The 19,882-nt window shown below is 39.1% G+C and overlaps 2 protein-coding genes across 4 annotated transcripts in view; one reads left to right on the plus strand and one right to left on the minus strand.

Moving 5' to 3' along the window:
• Positions 1–606: 606 nt before the first annotated feature.
• sgca (sarcoglycan, alpha) lies at positions 607–11,215 on the plus strand. The gene is made up of 9 exons (XM_067429540.1): positions 607–686; positions 912–1,040; positions 1,156–1,310; positions 3,298–3,367; positions 3,444–3,642; positions 5,057–5,219; positions 5,302–5,510; positions 5,602–5,628; positions 11,041–11,215. The coding sequence occupies exons 1-9, from the start codon at positions 650–652 to the stop codon at positions 11,183–11,185; spliced, it is 1,134 nt and encodes a 377-aa protein (XP_067285641.1). The 5' UTR covers positions 607–649; the 3' UTR covers positions 11,186–11,215.
• Positions 11,216–16,319: 5,104 nt separating this feature from the next.
• Positions 16,320–19,882, minus strand: part of col1a1b (collagen, type I, alpha 1b) — a 94,402-nt gene continuing 90,839 nt past the window's right edge. For all 3 annotated transcript variants that reach the window (XM_067429226.1, XM_067429229.1, XM_067429228.1), the window contains 4 exons: positions 19,132–19,408; positions 18,821–19,011; positions 18,292–18,534; positions 16,320–17,646 (listed from right to left, as the gene is read on the minus strand). In XM_067429226.1, the coding sequence (XP_067285327.1) occupies positions 17,500–17,646; positions 18,292–18,534; positions 18,821–19,011; positions 19,132–19,408 (858 nt within the window). In that variant the 3' untranslated portion in view covers positions 16,320–17,499. The remainder of the gene's footprint in view (positions 17,647–18,291; positions 18,535–18,820; positions 19,012–19,131; positions 19,409–19,882) is intronic.

Below are 19,882 nucleotides of genomic sequence, written 5' to 3' on the forward strand. Positions count from 1 at the left end.
TCATACTGTAGCCCCAGATAATAGAATACTACTACTACTAATAATAATAAAACAAATAAAATAAATGACTTTATCCCTGTTCATAATGCAGTCTGTAAAATAAATAAATGAATGAATTAATAAATATATCACTGTCTATCCCTGATCATACTGTAGCCCCGGAGAATAGAAAAATATATAAAATAAAATTAAATAAATCACTCTGACCCTGATCATAGCCCCGGAGAATAGAATACAAATAAATAAAATAATGAAATAAATCACTCTATCCCTGATCATAATCTGGAGAATATAAAAAAATAAAATAAAATCAATCTATCTATCTATCCCTGATCATACTTTAGCCCCAGAGAATAGAATAAAAAAAAATAAAATAAAAAAAATACTGGTCACCATATTTATCTGATCTCGTGACATCTTGTGTGTGTTGGAGAAATTCCTCAGATTGGGATTTCTCCTTAAGCAGACCTACTGTACAAATACTGGATCTGTAATTTGCTCTAGCTGATATAACAAACACACACTCAGAACACAACGGGAAGTAATGGATAAAAATAAAAGGATAAAAATAGCCCTCACTGTATTTAGGACGGGGTGGGTCTTCTGCTCTCTTGACCAAGTGCTCCTGTCAATCAAGAGCCCAAACAACATGGCAGACAAAAGGAACTGGGCTTTGGCAATCACAGGCAAGTTCATTCTCTTACTTTTGAACTCTTTAAACATTTAAAGAGCCCTCTCTGAGATTTCAAACCTGGGGCAGATTATACAGCAGCAGGTTTAGATGTTTCTTTGCTCTGACACGACACTGTACTAAACATACAGAGGTGAAAAAACTCAAACAAATCATAAATGCTAGTAGTTTTATATGTCTTTAATTGCACTTTTCAACCCAGTGTTGTCATTGTCCTCAGTGTGCGCAGCCGGTCTTCTGGCGGTCCGGGCAGACATTATCACTGAGGCTCCGGTGGGTCAGCTGTTTGTCTATGAGCTACACCGAGAGCTTTTCCAGAGTGAATTTGAGCCTTTTCATAAAGTCTTTGGTATGTCGGAGATACTAATAATATTCAGAACATTTCAAAGCCCAGACCAAAGTCTGTAGAATATAACAGCATGTTTAGTTTTAAGTTTTTTTACATGTCTTGTCCTGCTCTGTAGGTCAACTATACAATGATCCCATGGTGTTTAAATGCAACAAGGAGCGTTTTCCAGATCTGCCCCGGTGGCTCCGCTTTACCCAGAGGGACCCCTATGACAACGGATTCCTGTACGGGACGCCACTGCCACAGGACCAGGGCAGGAACATCATCGAGGTGACAAAACCTTCGCTCATATTTAACAGCGACACCAAAACATAATACCACATGGACTTTTAGATTAAACTATTTCTGTATACTTTGTATACACTCTCAGAAAAAAGGTACAATGGAGGAGCAATTTTGTTCTTTGGTGGACAAAACATGTAACTGTACCTTTAAAGGTAGACAATTGGTCCTTAGGGTGTTATTATACAATTGTTTTCCTTGACTTAGAGGTACAAAAATGTACTCTTAAAAGGATACAGATACGCTGCACTGATTCTTTCTGAAAACAGCCGAGCTCATGGAGGCGTGCAGTGGGCAGAGCTAAAGACACACACACACACACACACACACACACACACACACACACACACACACACACACACACACACACACACACACAATACATCATTGCATTATCATAACTTTCGATTCACTATACTTACGGGTGTGGTGGTGCAGCAAGGACGAGAAGATCCTGGAGGGACATCAACAAAGACGGGTTTTAATAGAACAACACAAGCAGAACACTACACACATGAGTATAACAATAAACGACAGACAGGGAGTGAGTTCACTATAAGGGAGTGCAGATGATGAGGACCAGGTGCAGGGAATCCGGGGAGACCGGGAGAGATGATGAGGAGGTGAGTTCAGGTGCAGGACAGGGAGGATCATTGGAAATGGAGTCTGGGATGGAGTCTTCTCCTCCTTGCTGCACCACCACACCCGTAACAAGTATAGTGAATCGAAATTTATGTAACAATACTTTAGTGTCGTTTACATTATATGCACTTTGGTGCAGTTTCACTCACCGCCTGCGGTTTCCACTCGTGACCGGGAACAAACACACACACACACACAAACTTGCAGAACACGGTTGCTGTTCTGGAAAAACAAACTGCATCCACTGTTTCCTTAAGGCTGGGTTATTTGGGGAGCATAACAAGGTTATCTTTCCCTCACAACAAGAAACACACTTCTTAAGTGACACTGTTGATTTCGTCATCTACAAACAAAATGACAGCGCTGCCGACGGCTCCCGTAAACCGAACAAAGCTCGATGATGTGTGCGCTCTTTTGTCTCATTTAGTCTTCACACACACGAGCGCGTCAATCTATCGCTTAATAATTGTAACAAATTATTTTTATTATTATTATTAATGCCATTGCGGGGACTCTATTCTTTCTGATGAAAGCGCAAAACAAAAAGCACACACACGTGTCCATGCTCTTAATATACAATCAATGAACATCTTTGATTTTAATGAGGAAAAAAAGACTATATCATGGCGGATTAGAACCTGTAACCTTCGACACGTTTACAAAAATTCCACCACCAGACCACTGAGGAATGCAAATGTCAACAGCGGATCTATTTATTTATTCACTAACGGGTTGAATTTCAAGACCAACTATAAATTTGACACAAATTAATGCAAATATTATTTGCGAATAGTCACAAATTGAATATTTCCCAAATAAAATTAGACTTAGAATTTCGTTCACTGTTCTGTTTCTTTATTTTTTTATTTTTTTGAGGCATTTATATAGTGCTTTCAAATGTACTACTGTACACCCAAAGCGCTTCAAACACATTTCAGGGGTCTCTCCTCAACCACCACCAGTGCTTTATGCTTTATAAAAATAAAACATTTGGACCCCGCCCAATGTTCAAGACATGTTTACAGCCTTGTCATGCCGAAAAAAACTTTCCCAAACCTATTTGAATCCTTAAGGAGTGTATTTGGCACAGAAATACTACGTCATACGTCCAACAGTTAAAAAAAAAAACTTTGTCCATGTTTAGCTTGAGAATCAACTCTTTTACCGTGTTAAACACTCATGTGTATTAAAAAGAACATTAGACCCCCTTTAAGGGGACCACCCCAGTGACAGCCACTTGTACTCTTCTTTTTTTTTTGAGAGTGTACTGAGTCACAATATTATTGACCTGCAATGTCTAATAAAAAAGTCTAATGAAAATATCTTCTATCAGATATTTGTGATCAACAAACGGAGTTATGACACATTTCGCGAGAGGCTGGTGATAAACGTGGGTCCTGCAGGTAAGATGTCTGTTGATGACTCTCCTCGAGCGTTCCTGTACTGTGAGTCTGATGTTCTGGGCCGGTTTTCCTCCAGTAAAGCGTCTGCCGTACCAGGCCGAGTTCCTCATAGAGCGGAGAGAGATTGAGAAGGTGCTTCCTGCGGCTGTTCAACAGGAGATTCAGCTGGACATTCAGCATCTGTGGGGAACCAGCCGGCTGGATTTTGTGAACATTACCTCTGCTCTGGACAGGGGCGGTCGCGTCCCCCTTCCTCTTCCAGGATATTTTGAGGGGTAAGGCTACAGAGCAACTCTTAATATCTAATATTATTATTATTAGTAGTATTATTATTACAACTACTACATGTAGAATAGTACAACATCTCGTTCAAAAGAAGCTTTGATGTGATGACTGACTGTTTTGTTTAATGGAAAATTATCGTTATGTTGTTGTTACTGTGAAAAAAATTATTATAATTTTTTACCAGTTATTATTGGAGTATATATCATACTAAATAAAAATAATACTAACAACAACAATAATTATTATTATTACATAATTAGTAAATAGTTAGATAAAAATAATAATTAACATGATGTTTTTGTTAAAATTATTATAGATGTTACCAATTATTATTAGAGTATATATTGTACTAACTAACAATAATAATATGTTATATTATTATTATTTATATTATTATTAATTTATTAATGTATCTATTTATTTTTTGCTTAATATTCAGGCATTTTCTTTGTCAGTATTTTGTATTGTATATATTATTATATCACATAATTAAAATAATAATAATAATAATAATACTATTTATATTATTAATTAAAGTATTATTATTAATTATATTATTATTATTCAATTGTTAATTAATTAATTATGCTCATTATTCAGGCATTTTCCTTTAAAAATAAATCACCTTTTTTTGTCAGAACTTTTTTGTTGGATATTATTATTATATTACATAATTATAATAATACTTTATAATTATATTATTATTATTATTATTATTATTATTATTTAAGTATCCATTTATTTAGCTTATTATTTAGGATTTTTTTTTTTTTTACTGTAACATTTTTCACAGTCAGTAGCCTATTTTCTGTCTTGTTTTCCAATAAATGTATCCAGATATTCTTTATCTATTCTTTGCAATTTCTATTTCATAAGATATTAAATAATCTTAAATTATTTTTCTTACCCCTTTGGCAAATTCTGGGCAAGTTTAAGCTTGAAACAGGACAAAAAACGCATTACATATTATCTAAAAAACAAAACTGTTAACCAAGACAAATACTGGTTAAGAGAATGATTTGCAGTGCAGAAATATACATTTTGAATGTATTGCTGACCTCAAACTTGAAGGGATAGTTCACCCTTAAATATCTGTGAATTCTGTCATCATTTTCTTACCTTCATGTCGTTCCAAACCCATAAGACTGTGTTTAATCTCCTAAACACAAATGAAGCCATTTTAAAATAAACCTGAGAGGTTCCTGTACCACCATCGAAAGTCCAGGTAACCAAAAAAGATCATAACGGCATGATAAAACTAATCAAAATCAAAAAATGAATTCAGAATATTTGTGTTTTGAAGATGAATAAGTCCCCACAGGTTTGGAACAGAATGAAGGTGAGCCAATGTGACAGAGTTGACATATGTTACCTTATTTTGCCACGTCTCTGTGTTTGTCTCAGTGTGTATGTGAAACTGGGTTCAGACCGGCCCTTTTCCAAATGTATGCTGAGCCTGGAGACGACGGAGCAGCAGAGAGAGTGTGAGGCCGGAGGGAAGATCAGTGGAGACTGCACCACCTGCACAAACCCCATCAACTGCATAACCTGGTGCAAAACTGTCCTGGTGAGACACAACACATGGAGCTCTGTGTAATGGACAGCTCACCTTCATCCTTCAATATCGTTTTATACCTTTCATCCCATAGTTGGATCTGTCCAAGCCTGTTCCTCCTGCCCCGGTCCCTACCGTGGGTTCAGGTGTCCTGGCGTGGGGTGGAGAGTTCAGTCCTCCGGAGTCTCCGCCCGACAGAGATTTCCTCCCCGACTACATATTCACCGTCATCATTCCCTTCGCTCTGGCTTTGATCCTCTGTCTCATCCTGGCCTACATCATGTGCTGTAGGAGAGAGGGAGTGTATGTCCGCTTCACAGATTCAGTTTGTGATGCTAACGCTGTTTGAATGACCATTTCACGTGTCTTTTTCTCTTTGTTCTTGTTATTGCAGCCTGAAACGAAATGCCAAGACCCCTGAGTAAGTACTCTATACCGCATCACCTCATGTCACTTTACAGGAGCTGGCTTTTGGTTTGTTTGGGTTAATTTTGAGATTGTGCTTCCAATAACATCTTTCAGACTATAGTGAATACATATTTGACACAGCATGTAAATGGACCCACACACAATCGTGGACACACTCTAGATTTACTTATCAGTAAGGGTCTAAACATTTAATCGATTGTTATTAAGGATGTGGCACTGTCTGATCATTTCTGTATTTTCTTTGACATATCAATCACTCCTGCCATTGAAGCTAGATCTGTCTCTGTCAAAAAGAGATGCTTAAATGAGAACACTAATGTGCTGTTTATGAAGGCTTTATCTCTAAAACCAAGCATATCTGCAGACTCTGTTGATTTTCTCCTTGACTCCTTTAACTCAAAAGTTAAGAGTGTAATGGATGATATTGCCCCTCTGAAAGTCAGGAAAAAGAGTGGCAAACAAAAAGCACCATGGAGAAACTCAACAGCAGTTCAAATAATGAAAAGACAATGCAGAAAATCTGAACGAAAGTGGCGGAAGACAAAACTTGTAGTCCATTATAACATCTATAAAGACAGCCTTCATGCTTTCAATGTTGAACTAGGCAAAGCTAGACAGACCTTCTTCTCAAATATTATAAACAAACACATAAACAACACGCGCACTCTTTTTGCTACTGTAGACAGACTAACAAACCCCCCGAGTCACATTCCCAGAGAAATGCTCTCAGACAGCAAATGCAGTGAGTTTGCTTCCTTCTTCTCAGAGAAAATCAAAAATATCAGAAAGGCGATCAGCACATCCTCTAGTTGCTCTGGGGTCAGTCAGATCAGACCAAACCCTCGGAAAATTACTATGTCTGATTTCGAAACAATTGACGGTAAAATTTTAGAAGACACAGTACAGCATCTTAAAACATCAACCTGCGCCCTTGACGCACTCCCCACTTATTTTTTCAAAAGTGTGTTTATCTGTTTGGAAGCAGATCTCCTAGAAGTGGTAAACTCCTCACTTCTCTATGGGACTTTTCCAACCGCCCTTAAAACTGCAATAGTTAAGCCTCTTCTGAAAAAGAGAAATCTAGATAACTCCATACTGAGCAACTACAGACCAATCTCAAATCTCCCCTTCATAGGCAAAATCATCGAAAAAGTTGTTTTCAATCAGCTGAACAAATTCTTAAACTCAAACGGATTCTTAGACAATTTTCAATCTGGTTTCCGACCGCATCACAGCACAGAGACAGCGCTCATTAAGATTATAAATGATATTCGCTTAAATACTGATACAGGCAAAACATCAATTCTGGTACAACTCGATCTCAGTGCTGCATTCGACACTGTTGACCACAACATACTTCTAGACAGGCTGGAAAACTGGGTCGGGCTTTCTGGGATGGTCCTCAGATGGTTCAGATCATACTTAGAAGGGAGAGGTTATTATGTGAGTATAGGAGACCATAAGTCTGAGTGGACGTCCATGACATGCGGAGTCCCACAAGGGTCAATTCTAGCACCTCTCCTGTTTAACCTGTATATGCTGCCACTGAGCCAAATAATGAAAAAGAACAATATTGCTTACCACAGCTATGCTGACGACACCCAGCTCTACTTAGCACTGTCACCTAATGACTACAGCCCCATTGACTCGCTGTGCAAATGCATTGATGAAGTTAACGACTGGATGTGCCAAAACTATCTTCAGTTAAACAAAGACAAAACTGAAATCACTACATTTGGAAACAAAGATGAAATTCTCAAGGTGAACGCGTATCTTGAGGCTAAAGGTCTGATAACAAAAAATCAAGTCAGGAATCTTGGTGTGATTTTGGACTCAGACCTGAGTTTCAGTAGTCATGTCAAAGCAATAACTAAATCAGCATACTATCATCTGAAAAATATTGCAAGGATTAGATGTTTTGTCTCCAGGCAAGACTTAGAGAAACTGGTTCACGCTTTCATCACCAGTAGGGTGGACTATTGTAATGGACTTCTCACTGGCCTTCCCAAAAAGACCATTAGACAGCTGCAGCTCATACAGAATGCTGCTGCCAGGATTCTGAGCAGAACCAGAAAATATGACCATATCACACCAGTCCTCAGGTCTTTACACTGGCTTCCAGTTACATTTAGGATCGATTTTAAAGTACTATTACTTGTTTATAAATCACTCAATGACCTAGGACCTCAATACATCGCAGATATGCTGATTAAATACAAACCCAACAGATCACTCAGATCAGCAGGATCAAGTCAGTTAGAAATACCAAGAGTTCACTCAAAGCAAGGAGAGTCTGCCTTTAGCTATTATGCCAGCCGTAGTTGGAACCAGCTTCCTGATCAGATCAGATGTGCTCCAACAGTAGCCACATTCAAATCCAGACTCAAAACACATCTGTTCAGCTGTGCATTTACTGAATGAGCACTGTGCCACTGTACGTCCGACTGATTGCACCTTATCTATGCATCATTTTATTGTATTCTTTTCCTTATGCATTTTTTAGCCCTATTTTAATTCCTTTCTATGTAAAGCACTTTGAATTGCCATTGTGTATGAAATGTGCCAATAAACTTGCCTTGCCTTGCCTTGCCTATTTAAAGGAAGTGTATGTAAGATTGTGGCCAAAACTGGTACTGCAATCACTTTCAAATGACCGTAGAGCGGTGTATTCTTCTCCCCCTCCCCCTGACTCAAGGTTGCCAGATTGGCTGCAGGATCCAGCAGGAACGTTTGTAGCTCTGCAACTGTGGTAACTAGAGCAGATCTGGCAACCCGGATGCCCAAACACTACTGACTTCCTGATTGGTAGATAGGTGGAGGGTGGAGCTTCAGGGCAAAACACAACATGTCAACATCAGCATCAGTTGAGGGCTGCAATATCCTACTGTTGTCAGTGATATAAGTATTTGAAATGAACATGATTTCTTAATGTCTAGTGACATATCAGGGCCATTTTATGATTCATTGAAATGCATTTCTTACATACAGTTCCTTTAAGTGTTTATCTCACTACACTTCATATTATAGATTTCAATTACAATGTTTATCTCTTTAAGGCTGTTTTCTCAACGTGAGTTTGTTCAGTTCAGCGCTTTACATACACTTTACAGTTGTATTCCTATCTACGCAAATAAAGCATAACATTACGACCGGTGAAGTGAATAATACTGATTATCTCTTCATCACGGCACCTGTTAGTGGGTGGGATATATTAGGCAGCAAGTGAACATTTTGTCCTCAAAGTTGATGTGTTAGAAGCAGAAAAATTGGCAAGCGTAAGGATTTGAGCGAGTTTGTCAAGGGCCAAATTGTGATGGCTAGACGAGTGGGTCAGAGCATCTCCAAAACTGCAGCTCAAAACTCACAAAGGAGAACTTTAATGACAAAACTCACAGGGAACACTCAGAAACACCAGAGTATGTAGGTAGACGGACAAACACTGAGGGGAAACAGAACAATAATGCTGTGTTCCAGGCAGGTTTTCGAGCCCATAAGTTACGACTTCAAGTTCAAACCACGACTCATGACCTTGTAGCCTTCCAGACAAAGTCACGCCAAACCGTCTGAGCGCCAAGAATTGCGGTAGCTAGATGTAAACAAAGCATGGCAGACCTTACGTGGCTTATCCTCATTTACAATCATTTCTATCGCCAAAGATACTTACTCCTTGCTTATCTGAGGGAAACATGGCGCATAGCAAAGAGAAGCTGTTATACCTTTTATTTTACATTATTTATATATTTTTAAATGTATTTGGTATTAATTCATTCTTGCACTCAATGGACTGAAAAGTAGCAAACGCTAGAAAAGCTGCTGATAATGCATAACATTTTCTGATTAATAATGTTAGAGCAATACTTTATTTTAATAAACGATTTGGTTTTTAATTCACAACTTCCATAAACACCATCCTTAGGGGCTGCCATCGTAATTCGTGGGCTGTGTGACTTCATAACTCGTAGCAGGGCGAACATTGATCTAGTACGAGTTCATGATTGGGAAGTCACGGATTTAAAAGCCGTTCCAGTGCAGTTTCACGGGTAGAAGGTTGGAACGCGGCATAAATACACAGGGCTAACAAGATGATTGGCTAGAGAATGAGAACAGAATGAGCTCATAATGACAATAATCAGGAAGTGGCGGGAAAACTGAACAAAGGAACAGACTCAAAGAGTCTCAAAACAGACTAGACATGTAACAATATAAAGTGGCACTTTCCTTTTTTTTCTTTATTCCGTTGTGGAAATAATAATAATAATAATAATAATAATAATAATAATGCGTTCGATTTATATAGCGCTTTTCTAGGCACTCAAAGTGCTTTACATTGAAGGGGGGAATCTCCTCAGCCACCACCAATGTGCAGCACCACCTGGATGATGCAACGGCAGCCATATTGCGCCAGAACGCTCACCACACACCAGCTGATTGGTGGAAAGGAGACTGAGTGATGAAGCCAATCAGAATAGGGGGATGATTAGGAGGCCATGATGGACAGAGGGGCCAGTGGGCAAATTTGGCCAGGATGCCGCGGTTACACCACTCAACAGCAGCCATATCACCCTGTAGCCCAAGACTGGTTTCCCACTGAAGCTAAGCAGGGCTGAGCCTGGTCAGTACCTGGATGGGAGACCAACTGGGAAAACCAGGAGCTGCTGGTAGAGATGTTAGTGAGGCCAGCAGGGGGCGCTCACCCTGTGGTCTGTGTGGGTCCTAACACCCCAGTATAGTGATGGGGACACTATACTGACAAAGAGCACCGTCCTTCGGATGAGACGTTAAACCGAGGTCCCGACTCTCTGTGGTCGTTAAAAATCCCAGGATGTCCTTCGGAAACAATCTTCCATAATAGAAAATGGCTTTAATCCAATGTTCAGATTTCTGTTCTGGAAATGTATGCAAATTAGTTCATAGTTTACTAAATAATGCCACATTTGCATATTTTAATGTAACATTATAAAAAAAAGTTTTAATGTTTTCATTAACCAACTGGGGGGGAAATATCCATTAGTTGATTTTAAAAAAATCCTATTCACCTGTGGTGTCTTTCCTTAAAGGGATAGTTCACCCAAAAATGTACTCATCCTTTTTTACTCATCCTCAAGTTGTTCCAAACCTGTATGAGTTTCTTTCTTCTGCTGAGCACAAAAGAAGATATTTTGAAGAAAATGGTTAACTTAACAGTTTATGGACCCCACTGACTTCCATTGTAGGAAACAAAAACTATAGAAGTCAATACCGACATTCTTCAAAATATATTTAGTTTTAAGCAGAAGAAAGAAATTCACACAGGGTTGGAACAACTTGAGGGTGGGCAAATGATGACAGAATTTAAATTGTGTGAAAATCCCTTTGACTCAACACAACAACACACATAACAAACTTCCCTTTTTTCCTGTGTCAGTCTCCAGCTGTACCATCACCACACCATCCAGGATAACGCCAACGAGCTGCGGAGGATGGCCGGCGGTGACAGGCTCACCGTGGATACACCTCGGCAGTGCCTTCAGCCCCTCCTCATGGCGGAGCAGGCCATGGCTGAGCGCTGAGGAACAAAGATGTTTACCTTTCACAATTTGTGTGTCTTTGAGAAATACTTCACTCAAATAAGAAAATCCACCCAATAATTCACCTCAAAATGTTGTTCCAAACCTGTATGCTGCTGTTGTTTTTCATGAAACACAAAGGCAGAAATTTGGAGAAAACCTCTGCAGCTCTACAGATAACATATAGAGCACTAAAACCAGTCCATATGACCCATGCTGTGCAGTGATTTAAAGTGTTCATGTGAAGAACAGAATGAAACAGGGTCTGTTCTTCATTTAATGCTTTGCTTCATAAGCCATATGGATTATTTTAGTAAGGACCATGAATATTACTGTTAGTTTGCATGTCAAATCTTGGTTAAACCCTTTGGTACTCTTCAGTCATTTTAGACAGCAAAATGTTACATTTTGATTTTATTTTTAAATGTTTGTATGCAATATGAAGACACACACGTTGTGTTCTCATGTTTTATGGGGACTTTCCATAATGATTGTTGTACTTTACAAACTATTCTATCCACTAAATCTAACCATCACACAAAACTTTCTGCATTTTTTACACGTTCATAAATCACCACGTATACTTTTAATAAGCTGTTTTCTTTATTTATTCCACCAGATGGCATTAATATGCTATATATATAAAATGCATGGAATAACATTTGCTATATTTAGGCTTTCACTGTAGGCTAGTATTAATACCAGAGGGTTAAAAAAGCTATTGTTGCTGATACCGATCCAGGATCAGCAAATTCCATTGTATAATGGAAACATTTGGAGTTTGCATCAGTATAAGATTGTATGCGGTGTAAAATACGGTTTGATGTGAAATAAATACATGAATAGGCCTAATGATGAATGGCCTGAGAAGTGCGTTCTTCTCCCTGTGCACTGCTATCTATCGACGTGGATAAGCGTACTCGTTCTTGAGTTTAACTTTATGTATATTACTGTAAAGTATAATATAGTAGCTAGTAGTGCGCTTTAGACAGACTTATTCATTTCCTTACCTGTCATCAAATATGCTGTACCAATGTTTACATACTTTAAAAGAAAGTAGTGAACCGCCCCTGCAGTAGAGCATGAAGTGGAGCCGCGGTATAAGCCCCGCCCACACACTCACGCAGAATCGGTTAGCAGCACCTTACAGTCTATGGTTGGCACAGTTTACTGCAGAACAACTCATTATGTCTGTGTGAAATAAACAGTTACATTAAAATTAAAGGCACAATATGTAATGTTTCAGCATTAAAAATATAAAAGATAACTATATCTATGTTATATATTTTTAAAAGTTGTGTGTTTACATTATCCCGACAGTTCCAATTAACTTCTAAATCCAGAGAAATTAATATTTTAATTCGAAGACACGGACCGTGTCTTTATTTCCGTTATGTCGCCAGTCTTTCACGCCATATCCACGTTTGCGTCTTGCTTCCTGCGGAACTCGGCGGAACCGCCAAACTCAAAGAGGAACACTGACAGACAGTATAAGGGGAACCCCCGTATAAAAAAGTCTGTATGATAATGGATCATGACTACTCTTTGCCAGCTCAACAAAGCGCAAACGTACGGGTGAAAAAAATGACCCGAGAAGATTTTGGGACAGTAGAAGAAGCAAGAGACGTGTAAACCTTAAGCCTTTGAAAGATGGCGAAATCTTCGTGACAAGCTCGGACTGCAGAGAGATGCTGATCTCGCTTGCGTTTTAATAAACAGGTCATTTAAGCTATTCAGCTAACATAATAATCATATAATCATAACATGCTGTATGTTTGCATATTGCATGGCGATCTTGACCACATTGAGACGAGTTTAGCTGAATACGTATACATTTTGTATTGTATCGGCTTTTCAAACAGGCGGATTCTGTGTTTTTGGAGACTGAAACAGCTATTTTTTTTTTTTAAACTGATTCAAAAGTATATTTCTATCCGTATATTTGGTGACACGATGATGTCATGTGTAAAACGCAGATGGACTAGCTATTATTGGTTTTATATGTAGCTGGAGAAAGTAAAGTTAGCTTCATAAGGTAATATGCCACTATCTTGGTCAATTAATATAAGGTGACCGTCAATTATGTTAATACTAGCTACTTATAATATTGATTTAATAATGATCTACTTATTCATATATCTCTGAGTTCCAAAATAAATGTTTATTAGAATGATTGATGAACGTGGGGAGCGACACAGCGCGTGTTCCAATGAACAACGTATTGCTGGTGCTGGTTCTCTCATTTACTATGTTTTATGTTGGTAATGATAAACTAAATTGAAATTTATTTCCTTATTGAACAGTTGATATACAGAATGTTCGACAATCGCGGATGCCATGTCAATATATCTATAATTTGAGTAACTCAAATTATGATGCGCGGTTAATATGTCAACATAGCCTACCAACTTATAGGTATGTTGGCATAGCGACCGCCCGCACAACATTCTGTCTCGCACATTATCTAACGTTACTGATAAGTTTGTTAAGTAACGGTAGCTTGCTGCTATTTCATTAGATTGACATTACATAAAGTGAAAAGCCGTAACTAAACGTAACAATAATAGAGATGTAATATAACAATCAATTACCTTGTCAGTGAACATGTTTTCTGCTGGAGATGCCAGATTCGCTGGTTGACAGTGGCAATAATGACAACAACTCCCATGAGCCCACGCACTTTCCCGACGTCATCAAAGTACATCATTTGTTATTATTTTGAATGAGTGACCCCTAGTGGCCAAAAGTTGCATACTGCACGTTTAAATCCCCAATCTCAACCATAAAACTTTGAGAGAAAAAAAATGTCTGTTGGTGCCTCAGTAGCTGCGTTTCCATTACAGATTTGCACAAAAATGTTGCAATATTTTTAATTGTCGATAAACTATTGCGAAATTACGCCATTTCCATGAACCATATGTTATGCAACTAAAACTTGTTTTTCTCTCTCGCGATAAGTCATTAATTATTATGCCAACGTATTTTGGTAGGTTTACGTATATCCCTGCCACTGCACAAGCCATTATCTCTAATGCAAGAAGACAAAAGCTTGTTATCCATGTATTAACTCTTTCCCCGCCAGCGTTTTAAAAAAAAGTTGCCAGCCACCGCCAGGGTTTTTGACAATTTTCACAAAAATTTAATAGCCCATAGAATATTTTGTTTAATGAATATCTGAGCATGCAATATATGAAAATAAAGAGCGGACCCTCTTCTTTAAAAAAAACAAAACAAAAAAAACAAAACGCTTTATTCTAGCTTTTTTTTATCCTTTTTTATCAACACTTGAATATGGGTAGGTTTCATAAAAAAAGCGGAGAAAATCACGTATTTGTGAACGACTGTTTCCAGATCAGATTCAGAGCGAGGATCAAACACAGATAGAGTAGATCGAGTCCATCAACACTCCTAATGCTTGCACAGTCCTGGAGCTCGTCCTGGGTCCACATTTTATTCAGTAACATTAGGCAGTTTTGATTAATTTTCTGTTTAATGATGATGATCATGTTATTTTTCATATGATTACATGCGATCGCTCGTCTTACACGCGTGTTTTGATCAGGAGATTCAGTACTCTCATACAGAAGATGCGCAATAACGGCCCCTAGCGTCCGACAGTGAAAACACGGAAACCCGGAAATTTCCGTTATTGGCCTAGAAGCATTTTCTCACAAATAACGGAAATTTCCGTGTTTGGCGGAGAAAGAGTTAAAGGCAAGGAAAGCATCTTACATGGCGAGAGCTCTTCCTCATGGTGCCATGTGATGGTATTGGACGCTCGGTGGACGGCTCGATTCTCCTCCACCCCCTGGTGGCCAGGTCCTCCGGCTGAGGGCAGCCGGCAGCAAATCCTGCGCTCCCTGCCCTTTCCCAACATGGCGGATGATTCCTCCACTCCCTCTAGGACGGCCATCACCCCATCTCGACCCAGGTGCAAGGCACGTAGCTCTCCATCCCACCGATCTTCACTCGCTCCAGCACCACCGCTTTATTCATCCGCGCTGCCCAAACTCCTTCAGCACCGCCATCCCCTCAGCAGCGAGGTTTCGGCACCAATGTAATACTGTTTGTTGTTATGGGAAGGAGGCGAGAACCAGCGAACATTTAAAAGACTTTAATAAATAATTTAGTAAACTGAGAGTAATGCGGGCAGCCCCTCACAGACGACTGCCCCGCACACGGCCTATAAGCACGTTCACGTATGAGATGTTTGTGGGTGTTTCTCCCTCATATCTGCTTCAAGGAATATAATTTTCAGGGGGAGATTGGAGCTTTAACTTAATTTCTTCATTTTTATTTTAACTGTTTATTTCACACCAACATAATGAATTGTCCTGCAGTAAACTATACTAACTGATTCAGTGGCAGTGTGGGCGGGGCCTATAGCTCAGCTCCACTTTATGCTGACTACTGCGCAGACTCGGGCTCCAAGATGTCAGCGCCATATTTGGACATGGACGGCTTCATTTTTCTACAGTGGTAAGGGAGTAAAGGTGCATCGTCCTTTTTTATAGACCATATATTCGAGTTATTGAACAGCTACAGAGACGGCAGGCAGTGAGAGTCAGGAATCACCATCTTGGTATATCTAGTAGTCTTTGGTACAGTCTTTATCTCATCTGAGCGCATGCTATTTAGATCGTTTTTCACAAAACACAATTTCATTTTTAATGTGTAAACCTTTTTAAATTGGCAGCTGAATCTACAAGCTGAACATTGAGGTGAGAATCACTCTTACATGTTGTGTTGCTATGAAATACCTTGTGTGAGCAGGAGTGGAAAAATGATTTTTTGTTTTGTTTGACTAGGACCAAAAGTATCCAAACATTTTAGTCAGACTATAAGTCAACGAGTTCATAAGGGGCATCATTTGGTTGTTTTTAGAAATATGCCTTGGGGTATTAAAATGTACATTAAAGAACTACTGTACTTTTGTTTAAAAAGAGGTGTACAAATGCATTAATATTTTAGTTTCAATTATGAACAGGATTTTGTTTTCTTTACCCATCATCAACATGCATCCCAAGCACAACCCCTGGAAATAAAGTAGAAATTAAGATAGTTGAGTGAAAGCATCGTAGTTTGTTTAATTCATGCTTAGAGAAAGGCACTGAGGCCAAGGCAAGAAGATAACATGTCCAGTTGACCACATAAACATGCTTTATTTCAACATCCAAAATAATTAAAAACATCTTGAAATACTATACATGTACAAAATTAAGTACAGATCCTTTGTTGGAACCATTGGAGGGTTTATTTCTTCCGTGCCCTTTTCTTTTTGCCGCCTCACTGAAAACTTTCACTGAAAACAAATCAAACAAACTAAAACAAAAATAAAAAAGAAGAGAGATGTGCATTGCATTTTGAAAGTAGAAATAAAATCTGGAAACGGGGGGAGCGGCATGTACAGACAAAAATAAGACTTCTCTGGAAACTTCGGGGAGGGGGAATGGAAACGAGACGAACTGGCAATCAGTCCATCCACTTAACCCGTATCAGATTAAGTGCATATCTACAGTAACCAACCTATCCAGCTGATTCATCCTCCTCTTCCACTGACACTTTGATAAGAGCAATTGCATCACATTGACATCAAGACATTCGGTTGACATTTAGCACCAAAAAGGCCCTGGAAGTGTGAGTGACAGTATAAAAGCGAACCGAGTTTGATTTCTCTCAAATACAAACACACCACCGACAGGACCCGGAGAGGAAGTAGCACCTTTTCATACCTGTTACTAATCGTTTACTTCGCTTGAATAAAAAACTGCCCTCGTTTCCCCCACTTTTTTTGTCCTGAGGTAGCCTTTATATCAAGATGACGCCGTACCATTGACCTAACTCTGTGTGATGTTTTGTGAGTTTCTCCTCACTTTCGGGGTAGAATGAACAAGACACTTGGCTGTCGTTTGTCATATTTATTCAACACCAGAGAATGGTACATTAGCATTTGCTTGTTTTTCATTGTCCTTTTGCAGTGGTCAAAAAGAGTCACCAGGTGGTAGTTTTTGTTTGGACTCCAGGGGGCGGGGCGTTTTACAAGTATAAATTATTTTCTTGTTGTCAGCTGACGCAAAGGATTCTCACGAAGTGTCCATGATGGTGATACTGGCTAATGTAGTGGTCCTCGATTTTGTTTTAAGAATGTTTCTCATGATGGGAATCGCAACAAGCACCGTCTTCAAAGATTCAGGTTTAAGCACATGGACCGATTGCAGCCGAATAAGAGTTCGGGCTTTTTTTTTAATGAACAGGAAAAGATTTTTGAAGATGACTGCTAGAAAAAAAACAGCAAAGTCATGTCCAGATTTTTCTTTTTACAAGAAGCAGACTGGGCCAACTTCTACGCCGAATTCCTGATCGGGAGCACCAATGTCCATAGGAGCGATATCAATGATTGGCAGACGAGATGTTTTCGTTGTCTTATAGTCAATGACTGTCTTGCCCCATGTGCCAGTGTGTGACTGTGAAAAACAAACAAACAAAAAAGGACAAATTAATAATGATAATATTAATAGAGTGCTACAGGGATGATGTATGTTTGTAGGCTAAAAGCCGGAAATCTTTCATTTATCACCGGTTCCATCGTCCTAAAGTCAATGGGTTTTTGGTTAAATGCCTAAAATAAGGTCTGTGGCAAACACAAGCTACGACATCTCAGTATTTTGTCTAATAAGTGGACATTAAATATCATCAGTCGAACAGTTAAACTCTACTCACTAGTCACTTTTACAGCTTCATTGTGTTTATAATCAAAGCTCTTTGCAAACTTTACCAACTCAAACATTCAGAGAAAGGTTTTTCTTAAAGACTAAAAGAGTTACAAAATCTTAATTGTGGTGCCAAAGTCATGTGACTGTGTATTTAGGCATCAAAATTCATAAAATTAAGATTATCATGATGAACAAAAAGTGTAAGAATCATAATCTTGTGTTGTTTACAGAGCAATAATAATATTGGCTTTTTGTCGAGGGAACCAGGGTGACACAAATGTGTAGAATGGAGTACAAACACGTCATCTCTGCAGTGCACTATTTAAGATATTTAAGTAAAAAAAGGAAGGAAAGAGGCGCAAAGAGAAGCAATGGCAGAGATGGCGGGGTGCTCACCGTGCAGCCATCCTCGCTGACTCTGTATGTAAAGCGGCTGTTGCCCTCCGCCCTGATCTCGATGTCGTTGGAGCCCTGCAGGAGCAGAGCCTTCTTCAGGTTGCCTGTGGCCTCGTCCATGTAGGCGACGCTGTTCTTGCAGTGGTAGGTGATGTTCTGAGATGCCTCATTGGACATCAGGCGCATGAAGGTAAGCTGGATGTTAACATCCTCTGGATCAGAGCCATCGCTGCCATACTGGAACTACACAGAGGACACAACAGAACATTACTTCCTGTGTTCATCAGCCAAGATCATGGCATATTTTGAGTCCACTAGTGAGTATACTTAAATTTTGTTTTTTTGCAGAATCTAGAAAAGTAAGCTAGAAATTTTTAACAGGTCAAAAATGTGATTATTTGATTCATGTTTTAAAAAAATCAATCCTAAACCAATTTATTTGTTTGTTTTTTATGGTTTGCTGGAACTGGTTTCAGACCTTTGATCCGAATAAAAAACAATATTTTATCTATATAAGGTCTTGTTGTACCTGGTAGCCATTAGGCATGGACTCTCCGAACCAAACGTGCTTCTTCTCTCTGATGTTCTTGCTAGTGTACCAGTTCTTCATGGGGATGGTGGTCTGAGATGGGCTGACGCAGGTCTCGCCAGTCTCCAAGTTGCAGAAGACCTTGATGGCGTCCAGAGGAGAGCCCTGGTTGGGGTCCACCCAGTAGAAATCTATCAGGAAAATTGATTTTGGTGAATTTCAGAGCTTTGAAATGCACAATAAGTAAAAAAAAATCTGAATTTGATCTACAGCAGGATGCTAGAACGAGGTGAAAGCAAGTCCATGCTTACCACTCTTCCATTCAGGATGGCACATCCTGATGTCGCGGCACATGCGGGCAGGGTTGGCCTGGGTTCCTTCGGGGCTACGGATGTCCTCAATCTTCTGGCTCAGAGATTTCAGGGTGGTGTCCACCTCAGCATCGCGGTCGCGAACACTGGCATCGTCAGCTCTGTAGCCTCCACGCAGAGGATCTGGACCCTTCTCGCCCTGTGGCATGGGAAGGAAGGGCTCACCGATGCCAGCGGGTCCAGGAGGACCTGGAGGTCCAGGAAGACCAGGAGCACCCTAGTTAAGAGAGAAAATATCACATGAGTACATCTAATTGGATGATATTTAGATTGGTTGAAATCTAAACTAAAATGCTTTTCTTACTTAGTATTTTTATCTAAGTAACATCTACAAATTCTTAAAACAAGAAGTATTTACTAGACAAGCAAAAAAATTTGCCTTGTTTTTGGGGAAAATAACTCAAAATTAAGTTTTTTGTTGTTGCTTAAAATATGTAAAATAATCTGCCAATGGGGTAAACAAAATCTTAATTCAAACAGAAAACAAGATTATTTTGCTTACCCCATTGGCAGATTATTTTGCTTATTTTAAGCAAAAACTCTCTTAATTTTGAGTTATTTTTCACAAAACAAGACAAACATTTTTGCTTGTCTCGTAAATGCTTCTTAAATGTAAGAAGTTCTAGATATTTGGACTTAAAACAAGACAAAAATACTAAATAAGAAAAGCATTTTTTTGCAGTGTGGAGAC

This window comes from Pseudorasbora parva, chromosome 21 (genome assembly GCF_024679245.1).
Source record: "Pseudorasbora parva isolate DD20220531a chromosome 21, ASM2467924v1, whole genome shotgun sequence".
In the NCBI taxonomy this organism is placed as follows: Eukaryota; Metazoa; Chordata; class Actinopteri; order Cypriniformes; family Gobionidae; genus Pseudorasbora; species Pseudorasbora parva.